The sequence below is a fragment of the Pleurodeles waltl genome, chromosome 6 (genome assembly GCF_031143425.1).
Source record: "Pleurodeles waltl isolate 20211129_DDA chromosome 6, aPleWal1.hap1.20221129, whole genome shotgun sequence".
NCBI classification, from domain to species: Eukaryota; Metazoa; Chordata; class Amphibia; order Caudata; family Salamandridae; genus Pleurodeles; species Pleurodeles waltl.
The window spans coordinates 142414282-142435596 of NC_090445.1; the positions used below are offsets into that span (position 1 = coordinate 142414282).

General features: G+C 41.0%; 1 protein-coding gene across 2 annotated transcripts in view; it reads right to left on the bottom strand.

Annotated features, from left to right (window-relative positions):
- LOC138299394 (keratin, type I cytoskeletal 47 kDa-like) overlaps positions 1 to 20783 on the bottom strand; it is an 89952-nt gene extending 69169 nt beyond the window's left edge. The window contains exons 1-8 of one of the 2 annotated variants that reach the window (XM_069237622.1): positions 20238 to 20783; positions 17795 to 17877; positions 16250 to 16406; positions 15600 to 15761; positions 15396 to 15521; positions 14105 to 14322; positions 12816 to 12961; positions 10990 to 11579 (exon numbers count right to left, since the gene is read on the bottom strand). In XM_069237622.1, coding sequence (XP_069093723.1) covers positions 11566 to 11579; positions 12816 to 12961; positions 14105 to 14322; positions 15396 to 15521; positions 15600 to 15761; positions 16250 to 16406; positions 17795 to 17877; positions 20238 to 20735 — 1404 coding nt within the window. In that variant the 5' untranslated portion in view covers positions 20736 to 20783 and the 3' untranslated portion in view covers positions 10990 to 11565. Of the gene's footprint in view, positions 1 to 10989; positions 11580 to 12815; positions 12962 to 14104; positions 14323 to 15395; positions 15522 to 15599; positions 15762 to 16249; positions 16407 to 17794; positions 17878 to 20237 lie in introns of those variants that run through there. The other variant, XM_069237623.1, reaches the window with a different exon arrangement.
- Between the last annotated feature and the right edge of the window lie 532 nt (positions 20784 to 21315).

Genomic DNA, 21315 nt, shown 5'->3' on the forward strand with positions numbered 1-21315 from the left:
GCTCTCTTACAGACTCCATGCTGGAAGCTTCAATCTCGGTCATCCTTAAACTGGGCAAAAAACCCACATTATATGTTTCCTATAGATCCATATCTCTATTAAATATTGATGCCAAATTATTTACAAGTTGTTAGAAATGGGGTCTTTGGTTGACAGTCAGGTTATACCCTGTCCAAGCAAGGACCCTCCCTCTAGTCAGGGTAAAAGAGAATCTCCCTAAGCTAACTCCTACTTACCCCCTTGCTAGCTTGGCACGAGCAGTAGGCTTAACTTCAGAGTGCTAGGTGTAAAGTATTTGTACCAACACACACAGTAACTCAATGAAAACACCACAAAATAACACAACACAGGTTTAGAAACATAGAAAATTTTTATCTAAACAAAACAAGACCAAAATTACAAAAATCCATAATACACAAGTCAAGTTATCAATTAAAAAGCAAAAAGAGTCTTCATGTAGTTTTAAACACACACTAACACTGTTAGCATGAAAATGTACCTTGGGTGCATCAAAAATAACCCTGCACAGGCGAGTGTGCGTCAAAAAGGGCTTGTGATGTGTCGATTTCACTCACGAGCGAAACCTTGCGTCATTTCTCCTTTCGTTAGGTCAGGCGCGTTGTTTCTTCTCTCCGCAGGAGAGCGATGAGTCTATCCGGTCAGCACTCTTGGGTCTGGGCAGGCCTTGTGTTGTTTTTACACGCCCAGCGGTGTTTACGTCGGAAATCCAGCCGCACAATGATCCGAAAGGCACGCAGTGTGGGTTGCGATCTCACCAGCCTCCGTTAGCAATGCTGCGCGTCGTTTCTCCAACTCTGTGCATCGATTCTTCGATCGTGTTGCAGGCAAGCGTTGATTTTAAGCCGCGAAGCTGGCGGCGCATTGATTTCCCAGCCGCAGATTGGAGTTGCGTCGATCTTTTCCCCGCACCGCGTTCTCTGCGTGGATTTCTTTCTCTTAGGCTGCCAGCTTCTCCTTTCAAGGTCCCAGGAACTGGATGGGCGCCACAGGGCAGAGTAGGAGTCTCTCCAGGGACTCCAGGTGCTGGACGAGAGAAGTCTTTGCTGTCCCTGAGACGTCAAACAACAGGAGGCAAGCTCTAAATCAAGCCCTTGGAGATCTTCACAAGATGGAAGGCACAGAAAGTCCAGTCTTTGTCCTCTTACTCTGGAAGAAGCAGTAGCTGCAGGGTAGTTCCTCAAAGCACAGTCACAGACAGGGCAGCTCTTCTTCCTCAGCTCTACAGCTCTTCTCCAGGCAGAGTTTCCTCTTGGTTTCCAGAAGTGTTCTAAAGTCTGTGGTTTTGGGTGCCCTTCTTATAGCCATTTTCTCCTTTGAAGTAATCCTACTTCAAAGTAAGGTCTCTTTTGAATGTGAAATCCTGCCTTGCCCAGGCCAGGCCCCAGACACTCACCAGGGGGGTTGGAGACTGCATTGTGTGAGGGCAGGCACAGCCATTTCAGGTGTGAGTGACCACTCCTCCCCTCTCTCCTAGCACAGATGGCTCATCAGGAAATACAGACTACACCCCAGCTCCCTTTGTGTCACTGTCTAGTGTGAGGTGCAACCAGCCCATTTGTCAAACAGACCCAGACAGGGAATCCACAAACAGGTAGAGTCACAGAAATAGTATAAGCAAGAAAATGCTCACTTTCTAAAGGTGTCATTTTCAAACACACAATCTCAAAATCAACTTTACTAAAAGATGTATTTTTAAATTGTAGCTCAGAGACCCCAAACTCCACATGTCCATCCGCTCCCAAAGGGAATCTACACTTTAATAGGATTTAAAGGTAGCCCCTATGTTAACCTATGAGAGGGACAGGCCTTGCAGCAGTGAAAAACTAATTTAGCAATATTTCACTGTCACAGCATATAAAACACATTACTATATGTCCTACCTTAACCATACACTGCACCATACCCTTGGGGCTACCTAGCGCCTACGTTAGGGGTGCCTTACATGTATAAAAGGGAAGGTTTAGGCCTGACAAGGGGGTACACTTGCCAAGTCGGATTCACAGTTAAAAACTGCACACACAGACACTGCAGTTGCAGGTCTGAGACATGATTACAGAGCTACTTAGGTGGGTGGCAAAACCAGTGCTGCAGGCCACTAGTAGCATTTGATTTACAGGCCCTGGCACCTCTAGTGCACTTTACTAGGGACTATTTGGTAAACCAAATATGCCAATCGTGGATAACCCAAATACATACACATTTTGTAAAGGGGCACTTGCACTTCAGCACTGGTTAGCAGTGGTAAAGTGCAAAGAGTAACAAAATCAGCAAAAACAGAGTACAGCACACATCAACAACCTGGGAAACAGAGGCAAAGTGTTAAGGGAGACCACGCTAAGGATGAAAAGTCAAACAGAAGTATACTAGCCTAACTCCTTAATTCTCCAATTCCTGGCCTTATTGCCCCAAATCAGACTGGGTTCATACCCAAGCGCTAATGTGGGGATAACACCAGATACATACTTCACCTCCTGGACAAAGTCCCCCGGTCTCAAAAGGCATCATTGCTTTTCTCAGTCAACGCAGAAAAAGTATTCAATAGAGTTCATTGACCCTACCTCTTTAAAACCTTGTTGCTCTTTGGCTTTGGTGACAGGCTCCTGCCCTTGATCAAGAGTATCTATAGTTCACCTAGGGCCACAGTTTGCATCAATGGAACCTCATTGCACCCTTTCCCATATGGCATGGCACATGCCGAGGCTCCAACTCTCCCCTTTTCTGTTTGCCCTCCACATGGAGCACCTTGCACAGCATCTTTGATCCAGTCTGGAAATTAATGGCATTCAGTTTGGGGGAGAGCAACAGCATATCAGCTTATATGCGGATGACGTGATTCTGGCCTTTACACATCTTTTGACTTCTCTCCTGATCACAGAGCTCCAAATTTTTGGCTTTAAGGTCAATATGCAAAAATCCCAAATTTCATACCTGACTGTTACACCCCAGACTGAAGCCATCCTCTGCTCTCAACTCCCATTCAACTGGGCGAGTGATTACATCCTCTACCTCGTAAGCAAACTAGCAACCTCCATCTCTAAAGAGGTCACACTCAACTGGGCTACCTTGACCAAAGAGGTTAGGTCTGATATTAACATTTGGGAACACCTTGGCCTTTCGTGGCTGGGCAGAGTCACTGCTATTAAAATGACCACTCTACCACATATCCCTTACCTTTTTCAAACTCTGCCTCTAACTCCACCATATATAATCCAAAAAAGAGGGCGAAGTAGTGAGTGATTGGCGCTCCTACTCCAAAATTCTAGCTTAGTGTAACTATATCAACACGGTGCACAGAACTCAGGTATCCACCCTCCAAAATTACCTCCACGATATGCCCGAAGGGATATCTAACAGTAAATTCAAGAGTAATGGCACACTTGTAGTATTTCACTCTTAGCAGACAAATGTTATATTTTAAGCCAAGGTAATCTAAACAATATTAATATCTGGTATAACACAAAACAGTTATCCTTGTATACATTTATTGACCCTATTTCCAAAGTCTTTCTCTCTCTGAAAATCCACAAAATTATAAAAACTGTTTACAGTCATTAATCTCATTCTATTCAAAAACCTATATATTGTCAATTAACACAAAGGAAAATAATATACTTCAGTGTTATCCAACTTCATTGTTCGTATTCACAATCTCATAGTTAATCCAATTATCACAATTATATAATCATAGTTTCCAGCTTGCTTGTCCGTTGTCAACACGTGTTTCATCAGGGGGAATACCCCTGGGATTTCCTCAGGACTTTCTTGTCAATAAAGTATCATCAAAACTCCCTAAAACAATATTGCCATATAACATATATCAATTTCGGCTTTTCATTGTTCATCTCTAGCCTAATTTTAAATTAAGTGCCAACCATGTGACCTGGTGAGAACCATGCAAGTTTCCGGCAGTATCCTTTTCTTAGTAATATCTCTTATTGTGAGTCTAAGTAAAGAATTTTTTTTTTTTTATTCATTTTCATTTCACCCTCTTAAAGTATAAATTGTATGATAGTACGTCTAGAACAGGTAAGTGCAACCCCCTTATGAATTGAATTAAGATAAAGTATAGTTAATAATAGTGTGTGCCGTGCTCCTCATTATCTAAGAAGGGCTCCCCTGTGCTTCCTTAAATCCCCAAAGGTTAGAGGTGTATCCCCCCAATACATTTAGTTTTTACCTTACTAGATCCGTTGTCCCTAATTTCTTTAGTATTTCATAGTATCTCTTGATTTTTGAAGAGTATAGTCTGGTTATATATAAATACGAGAAAACATATGCATCAGTATTTCATTGATTTTGTACATTTTTTAGCAAATTATAATATCAATTACAATCTCATGACGTGCTTACCAATTTTCTTGTTCCCTTGACTATATTCTAAATCCTGTCTCCACGTATTACTTATCTGTAGTATCTATTATGAAATAACAACCAATTAATTGTCTATCCTGAAACAATATATCTATCCGTGATGTTAAAACGCTAACTGCTACTTTTATATCTTTACCTGTTGTAGTATTCTTCAAATGCCAGCGACTACGCTCCCGATTATTTAAACCGAGTCTCAAACGTGCATTCTATTTAAACGCATAGGTTTATTAGCTAAAATAGAAGACGGACTTCCGAGATCCTGGCCGTCTTTGTAACGACATAAACGATGCACTTCTTCTTAAGGATTCCCCTTCCTAATTTCATTCGAGAGTACTAGAAATAAAAAACAGACTGTATTCACTTCATATACGTCTTGTAAGAAAAGCAGCCACACAAGTCAGTCGTTTTATCATTATTAAAGCCTGTTCCATACTCTATGTGCCCTGTCTCAATACAATTATAACTTCTTGTCACTCTTTCCATTTTAGTTAATCAGTTATATTCTAGAAAATTATAATAAAATAATAAACTAGTAAATCGCTATACAAATCATATGGACTTTCCACCTCATACCTAACTCAAGCTAATAATTCAAATCTAAATACATATATAATTAAGTATGTAATGTACACTGGACACTATCCAAAAGTGGGTGTTTTTCTGTATCATTAATTTTATTGATTCTACCATGGATTCATTTATTTATTGATTCACTCACTTTATCTTTGTTCATTATTTCTCACGGAGAAAATATTCTATCTCATTATCTCTGTTTAATCCTTGTTCCACAGAACCTAATTTCATAATCCATAATGATTCCCTTCTCCTCAGGGCCAGTTCTCTGTTTCCTCCCCGTGGGTTCTTTTCACATTGTTCAAAGCCCAAAAATGTTAAGTCTTTATGTGCCCCTTGTGCTTTACATATCATCATATGCGAGGCTATCGGATAACGTTCATCTAGTTGTCTGATTGCTCTCCAGTGTTCCGAAATTCTTGTCTTAAGTGGGCGTATCGTACTGCACACGTATATTTTCTCACATCTGCAAATAAGCATGTAAACTACAAATTTTGTGTTACAATCTATGTGTGACTTTATGTGTATTTTGCATCCTCTTCTGTCAAGAAACTCTTTTTTAGATTGCCATGGCCATTTACACATTGCACATGAGCCGCACTCAAAAAAGCCACGATTATGTACACTGAGCCAATCTGCCTTAGTCTCCTCTGGTAAATAGCTCGGACTTAAAATACTATTGAGGGTGTTCCCTCTTCTTAATAAAACCTCTGTTTTCATACCTATATATTTCTTGAGCGTCTCATCTTGAATTAGTATTGGCCAGTGTTTTTTCATTATTTTTAATAATTTCTGAGAGATATCCGTATAATCTAAAACAATCCTCAGTCTCTGAGCACTATTTCTCTTGACCTCTTTATTCTTCTGAGTCATTAGTGATAATGTCTGTAAACGGGAGGTCTTAAGAGCCTTATTGCGAGATTTGAGTATGTTGTTCTCCGAGTAGCCTCTAGCTCTAAATCTATGTTCCATATCTTCAATAGCACCATGAAAATCACAATCTCTACTACAATTCCTTCTCACTCTGATCATTTCACCCAGCGGTATAGCCTCTATTTGATGATTAGGGTGTGAGCTTGTCGCCTGCAATATAGTGTTGCAGGCGGTAATTTTCCGAAATAATCTACTCTCTATTTTATTGTTCTCCACAAATAACTCTACATCTAAAAATTCTATTTTGGACTCACTATATTTATATGTGAATTCAATATTCACATCATTTCCATTGAGGTAGTTACAGAAGCTCTCCAACGTTACTACATCCCCTGTCCATAACATAAGACAATCATCAATGTATCGCCCCCAACAGAGGATATGTGAATGCCATGTTGCCGCTTTCGGGCCCCACACCCAGTTTTCTTCGAACCATCCCATGAACAAATTAGCATACGACTGTGAGAATTTCGAGTCCATTGCTACACCCTGCTTTTGTCTAAACCAACTTTGTTTAACCAGAAAGTAGTTGTTATTGAGTATGAGATCGATCATGTCCAGCAGCATGTGCGTGTGTTCTAATAGACTCGCCGATCTCCTGTTTAAAATATGTTCTATTGCTTTCAATCCCCATTTGTGTTGTATGCTGGTGTAAAGTGCTGCCACGTCTAGAGTTACCAGAATCATACCTGGTTCCCATTGGATATCTGACAACAAACTCAATACATGTTTGGTGTCATTAATGTGTGAAGGTAAGTTACTTACAAATGGTTGTAGAAAAATATCAACATATTCTGACAGTCTCTCTGTGGGGCCTCCTATACCTGAAACTATGGGTTTCCCTGGTGGAAATTTAGATTGTATATGTATTTTCGGTGGAGTGTACAGACACGGGTATTTAGGGCGAAATACTTGTAAATACAAAAATTCTTCCTCATTCAGTAAATTCTTGTCTCTCCATTTCATTAACATTCTGTTTATTTTCCCTGTCAAGGCTGACATCGGATTGTACGAAAGCTTTTCATAACATGCAGTATCATTTAATTGTGTGCTCATTTCCTGCTCATAGTCTGTCCGATTCATTACAACTATATTCCCTCCCTTATCCGCTTTTTTAATAGTCAAGTCCACATCAGATTTCAAAGTCTTTAATGCAAAGTATTCCTCTCGTCTCAGATTCGATTTCCTCCATTGTCTCATCTTCATCTCTTCTTTATCCAGATCATTCCATACTAGTCCAAAAAACATTTCTATATTACTGTCCATTGTTGATTTAGGTACCCAGGTTGATCTTCCTTTCAAGCCACTGGCAATATGTTTATCTGGAGATATACTTAAGTCTTGTAATATTGAAGACGTTGTTATTGGATCTCCCTCATAGTCTGTAATTGTCATTAACGTCACAGTGTCATAAACATCCTGAATAGACAATTTACTATACGCCCCTGTACCTATTGGAACTGTTTCTGTGTCTGTTACACGTGAATCAAACTATCTTTTGAGTTTCAATTTTCTCATAAACTTAAATAAATCAATTTTAGATTGACATATGTTCCCCTTAAACGATGGACAGAAACTCAGTCCTTTATTCAAAAGTGATATCATATCCGAGGATAGTTGCTTATCAGATAAGTTAACAACATTGCTCTCCAATTCAACATCTGTGTCTATGTCTTTTTGTCCCATGACCTTGTTTTCATACCCACATAAGTGTCGCCCTTTACTTCCTCTTTTCCCTCTCCGTGTCCTCCTACCCAATTTCTTTTCTAATTTATCTCCCAGTTGCCTCTAACTCCACAATGCCATGTCCTATCAATGCAAACTGAGATTAAAAGATTTATATGAGGGTGGAACCTTGCCTTCCAAATCCTCTCATGTATTGCCCAACTCGAGATGGGGGCCTTTCAGTGCTGTCTATAATCTGATACTACCAGGCCTCAAAACTGTGTTTCCTAGTGGAGTGGAACCTCTGTCTGACAGAGAAGCATTATTTTTATGTGCCAGGCTGTGGCTGGTTTCCATATTTGGAAAGAGCCTTGGCTTTCCCGGAAGCACAGGGTCTGGAGACTTTACTCATCACTTGTCACTAACTCTGTGCTTTGGATATTGGACGCCATAGCGACTAAGGCAGGACTAATGTCCGTCCCCTCTCCAATGACACCCATCTTAGCTAATTCAGATTTCACCCCTGGACTGCAAATATGCAGGTTTCCTTGCTGGCAAGAGGGTGGCTGCAAGTATGCTGGGTGTTTGTTTCACCCTGATGGGATCATCCCCTTTGAGCAACTAAAAAACGATTATGGCCTGAGAGAGGAGGATCATAGCCAATACCTCCAAATCTGCCATTGGATTATGGAACCCTCTGTTCAACCTCATGTGGAGAACCCCATTTGAAAAATGGCTATTACGTAAGAAAAACAACAAGCGTCTCATCTCAGAACTGTACACTCTTCTAGGACAAAGGGCCCATAATATCCACACTGCGGGCCAAAGGAAGTGGGAAACGGAAATTGGCAGGGCCCTCAAGGACGATGACTGAGCTAACATTTTCTACAGAGCCTGTTACACTGTGCATAACATACAGCACTGAAACAGCAGATAAACTTGTTTCTTATTGGTGCCTGACTCCTGCCCTTATTCCTTCCTGGAACCAAGAATGGTCAAAGGAGTGCTAGAGGGAATGTGGGGGTAGTGAGACACTATTACTGCTACTTTGGCATTGTGTCAAAACTTGTTCGCTTTTCGGAGCAAATCCTTGACAACATTGACCATGCATTTGACACGTTGATCCTTAGGTTCCCGGCATACACTATCCTTGGCCTTTCCAATCTCATGATGTTCCCAGTCTATTCACCTGATGGGAGGCATATGGTGTTGGCGTTCGGCGCAACACACCAGGTGATCTTCGCTCTATGGGAAACAAATTAAAAGCCCCCAATACCTAACCTGGTTGCACAATCTTTGGTTTATACCGAGTACGAAAAATATTTCTGTCACAGTTGACCAAAAAGTGGAAGCTTTCGCCACAGAATGGGACCCGAATATGTGCATTCTGTATTCTGAATTTAACAAATTAATATGCCCAGTGTACTTGAAATTGTTACAATGTTTGAATTTGCCTGACTCTTTTACGACCAACACCTCCAACTCATCCCATAGGGAATTTAATTCTACCCAACTTGGCCCTATGCCATCACTGACTCCTCTCTTTGACCACTTAGCTTTATTTTATTTTCTGGTTCTTTATGGTTTTGTTTGAATAAAATGCCTCAGACTCGCTGTCGGCCTCAGGGTTGTAGGTGAAAGGCTGTGTACTCTCATCTTGTGCGATTATTGAGCCCCTGCCAGCCCTATATGTTAACTGCAGCTATAATAAATAGTATAGATTCATAAAGACTACCTCATTATAATGATGAAATCTGAAATCCTTTTTTATGGCGGATCTTTGTCGCCATGGTCTAGCTGACAGTGACCTGTGGAATATGGTGATCCACCCACTCATAGTACCAAAGCAAGGAGTTTGGGTATTAAATCTGATAAAGATCTCTTCTTCTTACCACACATATTGAAAGTAACGGTCAGTTCTCCTCATCGGCAATTGATTACCCTCCATTTGAAGAGATTGCTGGTTGTTGGTATAAAAACGAATCCATGTTAAATGTCTGATTCTGACGCATAGAGCCTCCTATATGTAACGCCCTCAGTACTTGAGGGACAGATGAATCCATTGGCATCCAATGAGAGCAATGTATTACCTCGTACATGCTTTTGCAGAAACGCAAGGTGAGCAGATCGAGAAATGGGGCATGAGCACGATAAGGAGCACTCTCAGCTCCAAAATGTTTTTTTCAAAGTGAAACCAAATGCAGTCCTAAACGCATGCTACTGCCAGGTAAGCAGCCCCCTGCATCCCTTCTACAGCCTGCCCTTCTGTGATGACCAACAAATTGTTGCACCCACTCCCTCCACGTCTCATTGGTCTGCCTCACTCCCAGCCATTGAAGTGGATGGGGTTTGTAACTTCTCCCAGGGCCACTGTTTATAGACCCAAAAAACAACCAGATCACTTGCTTTCTAATTCAACACTTTCTTTCCTATGATGTCACTGCTGGAGCTCGTGCCTGCAGGTTGAAGACCTTAACCGGCTGGCTGGTACTTGTGCAGTAGAACATCTGCAAAGGTCACTAGAGTTCACCCAAGAGATTAGGCACATTGTCTCAGAGCAGTGATTTATTTTCAGCTGCTGTGTTTGTTTCCCTGTTTTTGCATCTCCCCGGAGGGGGGCAGGGCAACGTCCCTTTTGCCAATGAACACCAGTCGCCCATGATTATTACACTTGATAAGGTCCTAATCCCGAGGTAATGGTCTTCACCTTGTGTGATCATTACCCTAAACTCATCCTAGCTACTCATAATGAGGGCCTTTGCAGGGATCTCTGTGTGTGCTCAAAATCTATTGGTAAGATTAATCCAGCAATCCTAGGACTCCAGAAGTTTGATCACAATTCAAGCTAGAATGTATCTATACCAGCTAAAAGCAGAGGACAGTCTTAGGTTCAAAATCCTATTTCTGAGACAAAACATGTTACAAAGAAGGAGCCAGGATATCTGATTCTCAGCATTCAACCTGTAGACCATATCAGACAACTGCACTCGGATGGAAAACGTCTATTTTTCACCATAAGGTGCCAGGGACAGAGAAGGGGAAAAAGGACTTCCTTTTACATATGTCGCAGATACTGGAATCTCTTGCAGGGTGACATTAGACGGGAGACTCACTTTCTCACATTCCACTCTAGTGTCAAATTCCTCCTTTTAAAAGCATAATGAACAATTACACTTTCTGACTGGTAGACAATATTGCAGATCAGCACAAAGAGACACAATATGTATTGTGTTCTATGTAAATGTACACCTATCATCCATTCATTTAGCCCTCAAATCACCTTATGTCCTTATAACTCCTTCTGCCCCTGAAGCGAAAGATGCTGTAAATGTCTGATTTCGTTCATTGGCAAAGAAGTTATGGAGCAAGAAATCTCAGAAACCTGAAAAGAAGCTGGTGGAAGCAACACAAATAAATGAAAAGTGATTTTGAATTTTGCATCAAACAGAAAGTTTATTGAAAATAAGAAACAAGCAAGCAGGTGTAAAAAGGAAAACTGTTTCCACAACCTGAAACGTTCCATAGTGAATTAAAAAGGAACCACACAGCGAATGTATCCAGATTGAATGCTCTGGAACCCTCTTTTAGAATATCTTTCAGAGGAAAATAATGCAATGGTGTCAATGCACTTTCAATTAAAGTTAACTCAACAATAGCTATGTGTATTTCACTGTAAAACTTAACGGCGTCCATGAACATAGCGCCTTCATTTGCGGAAGGTGCTCTGCACTAGGATGCTCGTTTTCAAGGTGAAAATTGAAAAGGACGCTCCTATGGAGAGAGAAGTATACAGGGGCTCTACCATAAGAGTGTGAATGAAGTGCCAAGCAGTCCCGAAAAGTGTAGTAATTCTGAAGTGCCTCATTCGCTGGAATCCACTTCTCACATGTTCCATTGGCCTCGTCCGTAACCTTCAGATCCTCCTCAGCATTCATTAGTATTCATGTACTCGTCTTCTCGAGCTGACGGGCTTGCCATCAGCTAAGTCCTCTGTAATCATTATTACCCGCGTAGACCTGGAAGGTTTTGAAAAACAAAATTTAGAACAAATCTAAACTGTTCAATCTGAGATGCAGCGCCCATTGTATGTGGTTATGCGTGGGTTCGAATCTGAGAGCCAGTAGGGTTTGGTCCCTGTAAATTAAAGGGGGCTCAAACCTGCCACCTGTGAGTTGGCTTAGTCTAATGTATTAACATGGCCTGGAGGAATTATAAATGATGCCAGTGAAATTTCCACATTTTACCTTATGTGAAATTCCCCAAACGTCCTGGAATTTTGCATTATGAGATTGGATTTATTTTTTCCCCCAACCCGTATCAGCATCTCGGTTTGCTTTATGTGAAACTAGTTACACAGCCAGAGTCCACAGACAAGTTGTTCTCTTAAAGCCGAGTGTTGTGAACTTTACATGAAATTTTATGAAATGATGTGCAAAATTATGCAACTTCTCACTTCTATAATTAATGTCCTCAGATTACAGCATTTTGACACTCCTTGAGAAGTGAATTGACTTGTTCCTCAATAAGATGAGATCTGCCCTGTCGCTGGTCAGAGAATCTTTTCATTCCCCACTTTTTAAAACAAAGAAGCAAGAGCAAGGTAAAAGCTAGCAAGACTTATTTTGACATAGGCCAAATCTCAATTGGCTAGTTTACCACTATCCAGTTTACTCTGGAAGCAGAGTGGTCCCAAGGGGCAATGGCCCCACATGCCGTTCCGTTTCGCAGTACCTATGAGTGGCTCAAATAAAAACATTACAGCGCGTTCAGTGAACGTGCGTTTCTAACTAATCACCTCGCCATGTGGGAACAGATCATGACTGAGGTGCTTAGAACCATGTTTCGGTTCCATGTGCAACAGAGTGGGGCTGCTGCAGGGCAGTAGTTGGGTGCACTTACAGACTCTAGAACTGGAATAGCGGAGTTGCTGCAGGCAGGGTCGATCTCCACTGTTAAAGTGAAGTGTGGGTCACACCAGAGAGAGTGCAGCAGTCAATAACCGAGCTCACTTGCACAGATTTTTAGTGTTTTAGAAATGCAAGAGCTGTCGCTAAGAGATCAGGCGCACTGGCAGAGCTGTTTGCAGATTTCAACCTATGCTAATATAAGATAATCGCACCACTGAATCTAACCCATCGCTGTGACTGTTGTGTCAGAGACTGTGTGGGATGCAAGTGATGGGGTCAGAGCCTGTTTATTGTGACTGTGGTTTTCAAGTGTGTGGGAACTGGGCGTCGCAAGAAAGCATTTACCTTTGGAAGAGGAACCGGTGCCTGAGCCGTAGCCTGTAGTTCCGGTGGACCTGCTGCCTCTGTCATACCCGCTGACGCCGCTATGACTGCTGTGTTCTCCTGAGCCATAGTCTGACTGATGTTTAGTTTGCGGGAACTGTGAGGACCTGTATCCAGAAATAAAATTAATTATATTATCCTGAGTAAAGAGCCTTTTAAATTGGCACTTGAACTGTGTCTCTCTTGAGGACAGAGGGAAAGTCACATTTTATCACAGCGAGTAATGGTAAAAATCCCCAAATTAGGTAGCGTGATATAAAAATGCTCTTGCAATGCGACCTGTGTGTACAAAACATTCGAACACTTCCATGGTGTTAAAATACCTCTATACAAGATCACAGCTTTCTCTTCTAGGTTAGCTAAGGTGTGGAACTCTCTCCCTCTGCAGATTAGGGAGAAACCTCAATCACAATCTTTTCAGGAAACAACTTTTCAGCAAACAATTTCAAACCTGGCTATTGGAGCTTCCATAAGTCTTGGCAAGCAGCCACCTCTCCCTTAGTCTATACCCCTTTTCAGTGCCAGGATTCTGGGTAGTTGTTCATGCTCTATAAATTGTCATTCAATCATTCATTGAGCTAGGAGCTATTTACCTGAGACGTAGGGCCTGATTTAGAGTTTACAGATGGGTTATTCCATCACAAATGTGGCAGCTATCCCGTCCACCTTAATAAAAAGTGCATTGTACCCTACGTCACTTGTAATAATGTGAATTAATTATCTGTGACATTTGTGACACACGGCCTGTCTCCCAAACACTAAATTAGGTCTTTACTTATTGTTCAGGTTCTTGGAACTTGGTGCAACTAAGATAACGGTGACCCAGTTTCCATTTTCACTTCATTTTACTCTGTTCCATCCAAAAGAAAAACAATCTTGTCATGCGTAACCATGAACTCAACCACACTGATACTCAAGTAAGCCTTTCTCTGAAAAAAACGTAAAAGATGAGACTGTGGCAATCATTATCCCAACCCATTTTTTTTATAATCCTTGATGCAGAGTTACTAAAGCTTAACCCTGGTACTGGAACAACTTTTTATAAAATGCTGCTGTTCAATTTTTTATTTTCACACAGCACTGTGCAGATCCCCACGTGGTTTAGGAGCTCCAAGTGCATATTCTTTAACTTCATGCTGACTGCCCTTTGACTCTACACATGCTTGTCCACTATGAGATCTTTCTACGTAGTGCACCTCACTAAGGGTAGAAAAGGAAATCTTTGGTGAAAGATGCTGCCAAATTCTTACCCTCCCGATCCTTCAAGGAGACGCTGGTATGTTGCAATCTCCTGCTCCAGTCGACTCTTGATGTCCAAGAGTTGGTTGTACTCATCACTCTGGTGCTCCATCTGTGCCCTGAGGTCACCCAGCTGTTCCTCTATGATACTGATCTTGCCTTGCAGCTCTGCCAGCTGAGAACAATAGCGTCCCTCCGTCTCGGCCAGGTTACTTTCCAAAGAGCTTTTCTGTAAAATCAACAAAACACTGCACAGTTACTAAGTAAAAGGCAAATCTGTGAACTGAATGCTTGACTTAGATATTAGCAGATTGGTTACTCCATCACAACGGTGACTCACTCCCGTCCCAACAAACTCTAAATCCCATAGGACATAATGAGACTTAGATTTCAGCAGGAGGGATATCCTTTGCCGTTGTGATGGAGTAACCCATCCGCCAATATTTAAATTAGGCCCTAAGACTACAAACATTGTTTTTTCAGTTCAAACATATCATTGCTGGTAAGCCTCCCTCTGACTCTACCTTTTGGACAAAGTTTCTATAGTGAATTGTGAGTCAAGTTGATAACAATTTGGTGGATTTAAGTTGGTTTATTGTATTTCTCTGTACATACAATTGTGGAGAGTGTTAAAAGGTGATGATCCAAAAGCCATCCACCCATAGAGTAAGGTCAGTGGAAATTAACCTAGGTGTGGGAGAAAAAGTAGGAATTGTGGGAGAAAAAGTAGGAATTGTGGGAAAGATGTAGATCACGATGATTTAAAAGTGACCAGGAATGGAGGACAGGGATTAGGATTGATATTGGCTGTTTTTCTTATGTTCGCTATTCGACTAAACACCCTGGGCACAAATATTAAAGCTAAGTGTGTGTACAAATACCAACATGAATTATTTAAAGGAATTCACAAAAAGTTAACTATCACTTGGAAAAAACTTTACGTAGCTATACGGTTACAACATTATGGTGCAATATTACACATGGAATAAGATTATTCTCAAGGAGGGGAGTGAATTCAGTTCCTGAATACGATGGAAAATTTGAGAACATCGACTAACTATCGAGTTTGTGGATATTTGCAATATTTCCCTGACCCATTCTACTGATGTATTTCTGTCAAGGGTATGAGGTGGCAACCATTCAGAAATGTGCAGAAGAATAATGGATGGGGAAAAAATGTAAAATTGCGTCAATCATTATTTTGATTACATAACTGGAAATAGATTCCTATTGTCTTATCACACAACAATTTTATGTTTCTTAAGAGTGGGGATGCTTTCTGAGAGGTGAACTTTCTCTTACCATTGACAGTTGTGCCCGCAGCTCGATCTCCAGCGATTGCAAGGTCCGTCGCAGTTCTGACACCTCAGTCTTAATTGATTGCACCTGCTCCACCCCTGTTGAGATTTGTTGTTTCAGCTCAGCACTCTGAAAGAAAAATGAGGGAGAGTTGATGCAGGGTTCTCCATTTTCTTTTGACAATCATCATAGTGTATAGATCCTCACCCTTTGGTTGAATTCTTCTTCGGCCCGCCTGCGGTTCTCCTCTGCCAATCTTTCATATTGCACCCTTGTCTGGTTTAGGAGTTCGAGGATGTTTATGCCTGGAGCAGCATGCATCTCAACACTGACATCTCCTTGAGTATCACGTTGGTGACCCTTCATCTCCTGCAATGAGAAAAAAATACAAAACCCCTTCATTTGTATGCAAGTGATGTAAAAAAAGCAACATCAACATTAGAAATTGGGTTATGTTGAACAATATTTTGATTCTAATACTGCAATATTAAAAGGTTCTATGGGTTGTCAAGAAGTGTAAGTCACTGATCAACCAAGTAATGTTCAACATTTTAGAGTAAGCCAGACAAATAACAACATGAGAATTCAATGTTGATCTATGACCCATGTCAGATTGCAGCATATCCTCACAACACAAATTAGCGTTCAATGAATCTAAATAGTCATCGGCTATCCTGTAAACCTGGAATGGACTCAGCCATGATGCACCAACAGTGGAGAATGCTGGTCTAGAGTATATATAAACATTTGAACCCTTTGATTGACTCTTAAAAATTGGTATTGAATATTGTTAGTATTATGATTTTATCCCATATTCATGTCTTCCGAGACCAGTGAAGCACACTACTAGCTCTTACATCCTCGTGGTTCTTCTTGAGTGCTGCCAGCTCCTCAGTCAGGCTCTCCACTTGCGACTGGAGGTCAGATTTGGCCATGGTCAGCTCATCCAGCACCCGACGCAGCCCATTGATGTCAGCCTCCACACTCTGGCGAAGCATCCGCTCATTCTCATACCTAGGAACATATTAAGTTTTAGGACTTTTGTTCAAACATGTTTTGTCTATTCTCCACGCTATTGCCTGATCAAAATACCGCTAGTGGTGAAGATACATGTGTTGCAACAAACCTTACCCAACCCAGCCAAACACGGTGTAAGCTGCAATAAAACACACTTAGAACGAGCTTTAGTGTAAGTGCGCAGAAAATCCATTGAGTGTCTTTTGGGGCAGAAATCCAAAGACTTTCTCAAGAAGCACTTCATAAACTTTAATCCTGATTGACCTTTAAATGTTTAATTGGACACAAGCAGGAGTTACCGGCCTGATAGTGAATTACGACGTATGCCGTAATTTCGTACACTGAATTACTTCAGGTGTTTCCAGGGTCTAATTTGCCAAGTGAAGCTGTGAGTACTTTCTCAAAGAAAATCTCTCGGAATCTAGGAATGGCATGGTGAAATATTAGATTCGGATAATATTCCATAATCCAGAGGAGAGGATATTATTCATTATATGAGGCGTATTTTACATCCACGAATTACTGATACCTATGGTAACATAGATTACATAAATGCCAGTAGGGTTTTCAACAGTATTTTTTAATACATTGATGTTGCTGGTGAAAATTTGCCCTGACATCGACACCAACATCTGGACTGACGGATAGCTGTTTTCCCACTGACAAGTCATTTAAAATGTTGTTGTTTCACTTGTCATAAACTCCAAAGATTGGTGCCAAATTGTACCAGCACCATTGCAAACTATTCAACCTGGGAATATTGCTACAGTGCGCCCAATGCAAACACGCCTCATCCGTATTAGAGTTGTCTTCGTTTCTCCTTATCTCCCAAGTGTAAGACATATAAAGCTGACACACTTTTTTTGCTGCATTGCAACAAAACTCCCTAAAAAACCCTTGAGCATGCTTCACTTTCAGGAAGTACGTATGTTCATCTAATAAGCCATTAAATGCCTTGTGTAAGGAGAGGACATGTTGAAAAGGAGTTCCCATGGATCCCTGCTCTGGTGATGTCACCAATGGTTGATAGCGTGTTAAAATAATAGGCACACTTACTTTTTTTTAAATTAAACTGATCTTTCTAAATTGAAGGCCTTTATCATTCAAAAGTGAACAGCTAAAACTTCCAATGCTCACTTTCATAAGAACAGGATCTGTAGAGCGAAAACATTTACCACAGTCAGGCATCTATGCCTTCAGTGCAGAGAGAGAAGTGAGTTATCCGATATAGGAGACCACGGTCTTTAGTGTGTTATGAGGCATCAATGTTTCTTGACTATCCACTCTGCCTAAATTAGAAGTGTGCTGAGATGGTATAGGAGTATCTATGTGTACTATAAGTATATGTAAGTAGATGTAATTCATCACTACCCAGTCTTACTCACTTGAGTTTGAAGTCATCAGCAGCCAGTCTTGCATTATCGATCTGCAGGACGACGCTGGCATTGGCCACTTGGGCAGCTAAGATCTACAGACACAAGATGGCAAAAGAAAGACTCAAGGCCTATTCGTTCATAGAATAAAAAGCTGAGTGTCGCACAACTAGAAACAAGAAAACAACAGCATCTGAATATGCAATCAATATAACATATCATGGTTTCACTGCTAGTGAAAATTGTCAGACAGCAAAATATCACTTCAATTTTCTCAAGTCTAGTCTATATGAATTCCCAATTCTGGTCATCTTTTAGGAATTTCATGTTTCTACAGTCGGGATGAAGATCTCTGTATTAAATTTTGTAACCACAGATTTTTGTCTCCAATGTCTGCTGCTCATCATCTCTAATGATTGAGTATTTTAGCATAGTAAAATCAGCTCCATGGAGACTGCCTTGGTGAATTGGGAAATGGTATGTACTAATGTTTTCTGACTGAAATGTGGATGCAAAACATTGGTACTTTGCCACCATCTCAAAGTTGGTTGTAACCCATTCGCAATTGCGAAGGGGGTCCCTCTGAGAATGTATAAACAATACTTTTTAAGAGCAGGCAGTGGTCCCACAGACCACTACCTACTCCTAAAAATAAAACAGGCTGCATTTAAAAAAAACGATTTTATGTAAAAGCAATCAGACACAGTGGTTTGCTTTGTAGACCCCAAGAGAGCACCAAACCTGTGATGGCAGCGAACCCTAGTGGGTTACAGATTGTGACCTGCCTCATTATTATTCACGAGGTAGGTCAAATTGTGACCAGCTACACATCTGTAACTTGTTGCAAAAATGCTGGTTGGAAATTGCGACCAGCGGTATGTACATCTAGCCCTAAGTTCAAAAAATACTTTAAAAATAGTAACAGAATATTTTAAACTGATTTTAATGAACGCTCCTGAAATTAATCTACATTAATGTTGCACTTCAAAGTAATTAAATACTGTATTTAGATTGCAATTACATACATGTAAATAGGTTAATCTTCTAAATGATTCTACAAACTAAAGCAGTCAGATTGCTAAAGGCAAGTAAATGTTACGAGTTGCTTAAGAATGTCTGCTGACCAGACTCTCTCTCTGGACTTGCTAAAAAAAACTCTTTAACTCTCACTTCATAATGCAAATGGAAATTGTCAACAATTTTATTTGAGGCTTTGTGTATCAGTTAAGTGTGGATGTTGTGAGAAGCTCTTGTCCAGTATGATTTGGCATCTGGGTAAACAGGGGTGCTAGAAGATCAGAGCAGAAAACATACTGTACAGAATAAAATTTACATTTGGTCATCCTCAGAAAAAGGCTAGAAAATGGCTAAGAGTCTGACTTGGAAATAGATTGGCTAATAGTACAATTGTGAAGCCTCTCTGTACTGATTGGGGGGCTGACTAGCGCAGAGAGCTAAGATAACCTATCAGCACTGGGGGTGGGAGGTCTGACCCTGCTGATGATGAACAAGCCAAATTAATATGAATTTTAAATGGTTTTAGCAGGGTGAATGTTTACTTTGTTGTTTTCTTTTTACTTTTATGTGCCAGTGGTGAGACTGATTAAGAATGGGAAATGTATTCTAACATCTCCTACTGTGGAGTGCTGTAGCTTGCTTACTGTGATTCAAAGTCGCCTTTTCCTATTGTCCATTGTATGAAATAAATGAATGTTTTCTCTCTTAACCTATCTCTAATATACTTTTCTATCATGATATGAATGTCTACCTGCTTAACTACACCAATGTGTTCTCCAACCTCTATACAATCTTTTTGCTTGTTTAACTGATTGCAGTGCATGATCTGTTTAGAGTAATTAGCAACAATTGATTTAGGGAGGTATGCTTTAGAAAGGAAGGAACATAAAAATAGTACGACCATCACTGACAACTTTATCTCTAAACATATGCTTTCCAAATATGTGGTTTGCTTTTTATGTGTATTTTTTAGACCCTTGGCATAACTACTGGATTGTTTTCTGTAATATAAAGAAGAAAGTTAGTGAGTAAAATATTTAGCGCACAAATGTAGGGCAGGTACTGGGTACCACACGTAGGAACTCGATATAGCTTGGGGCATTGCCACTAAGATGAGCCATACAAATGATAGCAAACAATGGCCTGATTTCTTGTGATACAGATAGTTGTTTATGTTTAAACATCTTTTTACAGTTCAGAGTGTCTGTCAAGAGTAGTAATTTTACATTATTTACATTTTTTCATAAAACACGTTGGTAATAGAAAATACTTTTGTGAGAAAGAGAAGTACATATTCAGGCTGATCGAAGAACTTGGATTAGAAAAAACTCCAAAAGATAGAGAAGAAGAGTAAGAGGTACCAGTAAGGGAATTATTGTTAATTGGCAAGATAATTATCTAAAACAAGTAATAAATTGAACTGGGCATGGTACTTCACCTTAGCTTGCAGATCTGCGATTTGTTTGAAATATTTGCTGTAGTCCCTTTCTTCAGGAGCTGGTCGGTGCTTCGCGTACCACTCCTTGATGTTACGCTCAAGCTCGGCGTTGGCATCCTCCAGTTCCCTGACCTTGTTTAGGTAGGCAGCCAGGCGGTCGTTGAGGTTCTGCATGGTCTCCTTCTCCCCGGCAGAGAGAAGGCCCTCACCATGTCCATGGATAGCTAGGCTCCATTGGTCCCCATGGCCAGCCTGGCCCCACTGACCCCATTGGACCCCTTGGCCCCACTGGCCCCCATGGTCACTGCCAACAAAGCCACCACCACCACCAATGCTACCTCCGGCACCACCAGCCCAGCCACTTCCAGCACCACCAACAAAGCTGCCACCCCCATAGCCCCCGAAAGAACCCCCAGCATGGCTACTCTGACTAGCACCCTGTCTAACACTAGTTTTCTGAGAAGAAACACTACGAGAGGAACTGTGTAAACTTGCCATGCTGTACTATCGCAGGTGCACCAGCTCAAGAAAGGAAGCAGAGGTGGTGACTGAGTGCTGGGGAAATAGCTGCTCCTTATATACAAATTGGAGAGGGTGTGTCGCCTCCCTGAGTACTGTTTCCCATATCACTGTGCAGCATTTAACAACTTATTATCTCTTGCTCTTCAAAAGATCAATTATTGTCACTATTAATCATCCATGTTCCTTCTACATGTACGCCGCTGCCCCAGGGCTGTTTGTTATGTCAGGACGGGAGAAGGGCGGGGCACAGAATACATTTCAGACCTCTGCACATTTTAGATTTCCATGGAAGAGCTGCAAAGGTGTGCATTAACTTCCTTGCTCTCGAGCTTTTGCTCACCTCTGTGCTCCTTTCTGCAGCCTCCCAACCTTCCCAACGTCCAAGCACGTCAGGGTGACCAGACTTTGATAACCAAATAGATAGACACGCCACAGACACAAAAGAAGAACTACTCACAAGCACTGAATCCAAAAATTAAATGTAACTTTGACCGTGGGCTGGAATTCACCAATTACGAGCGATGGGAGAAGTGACATCACATAACCATCATTCGAT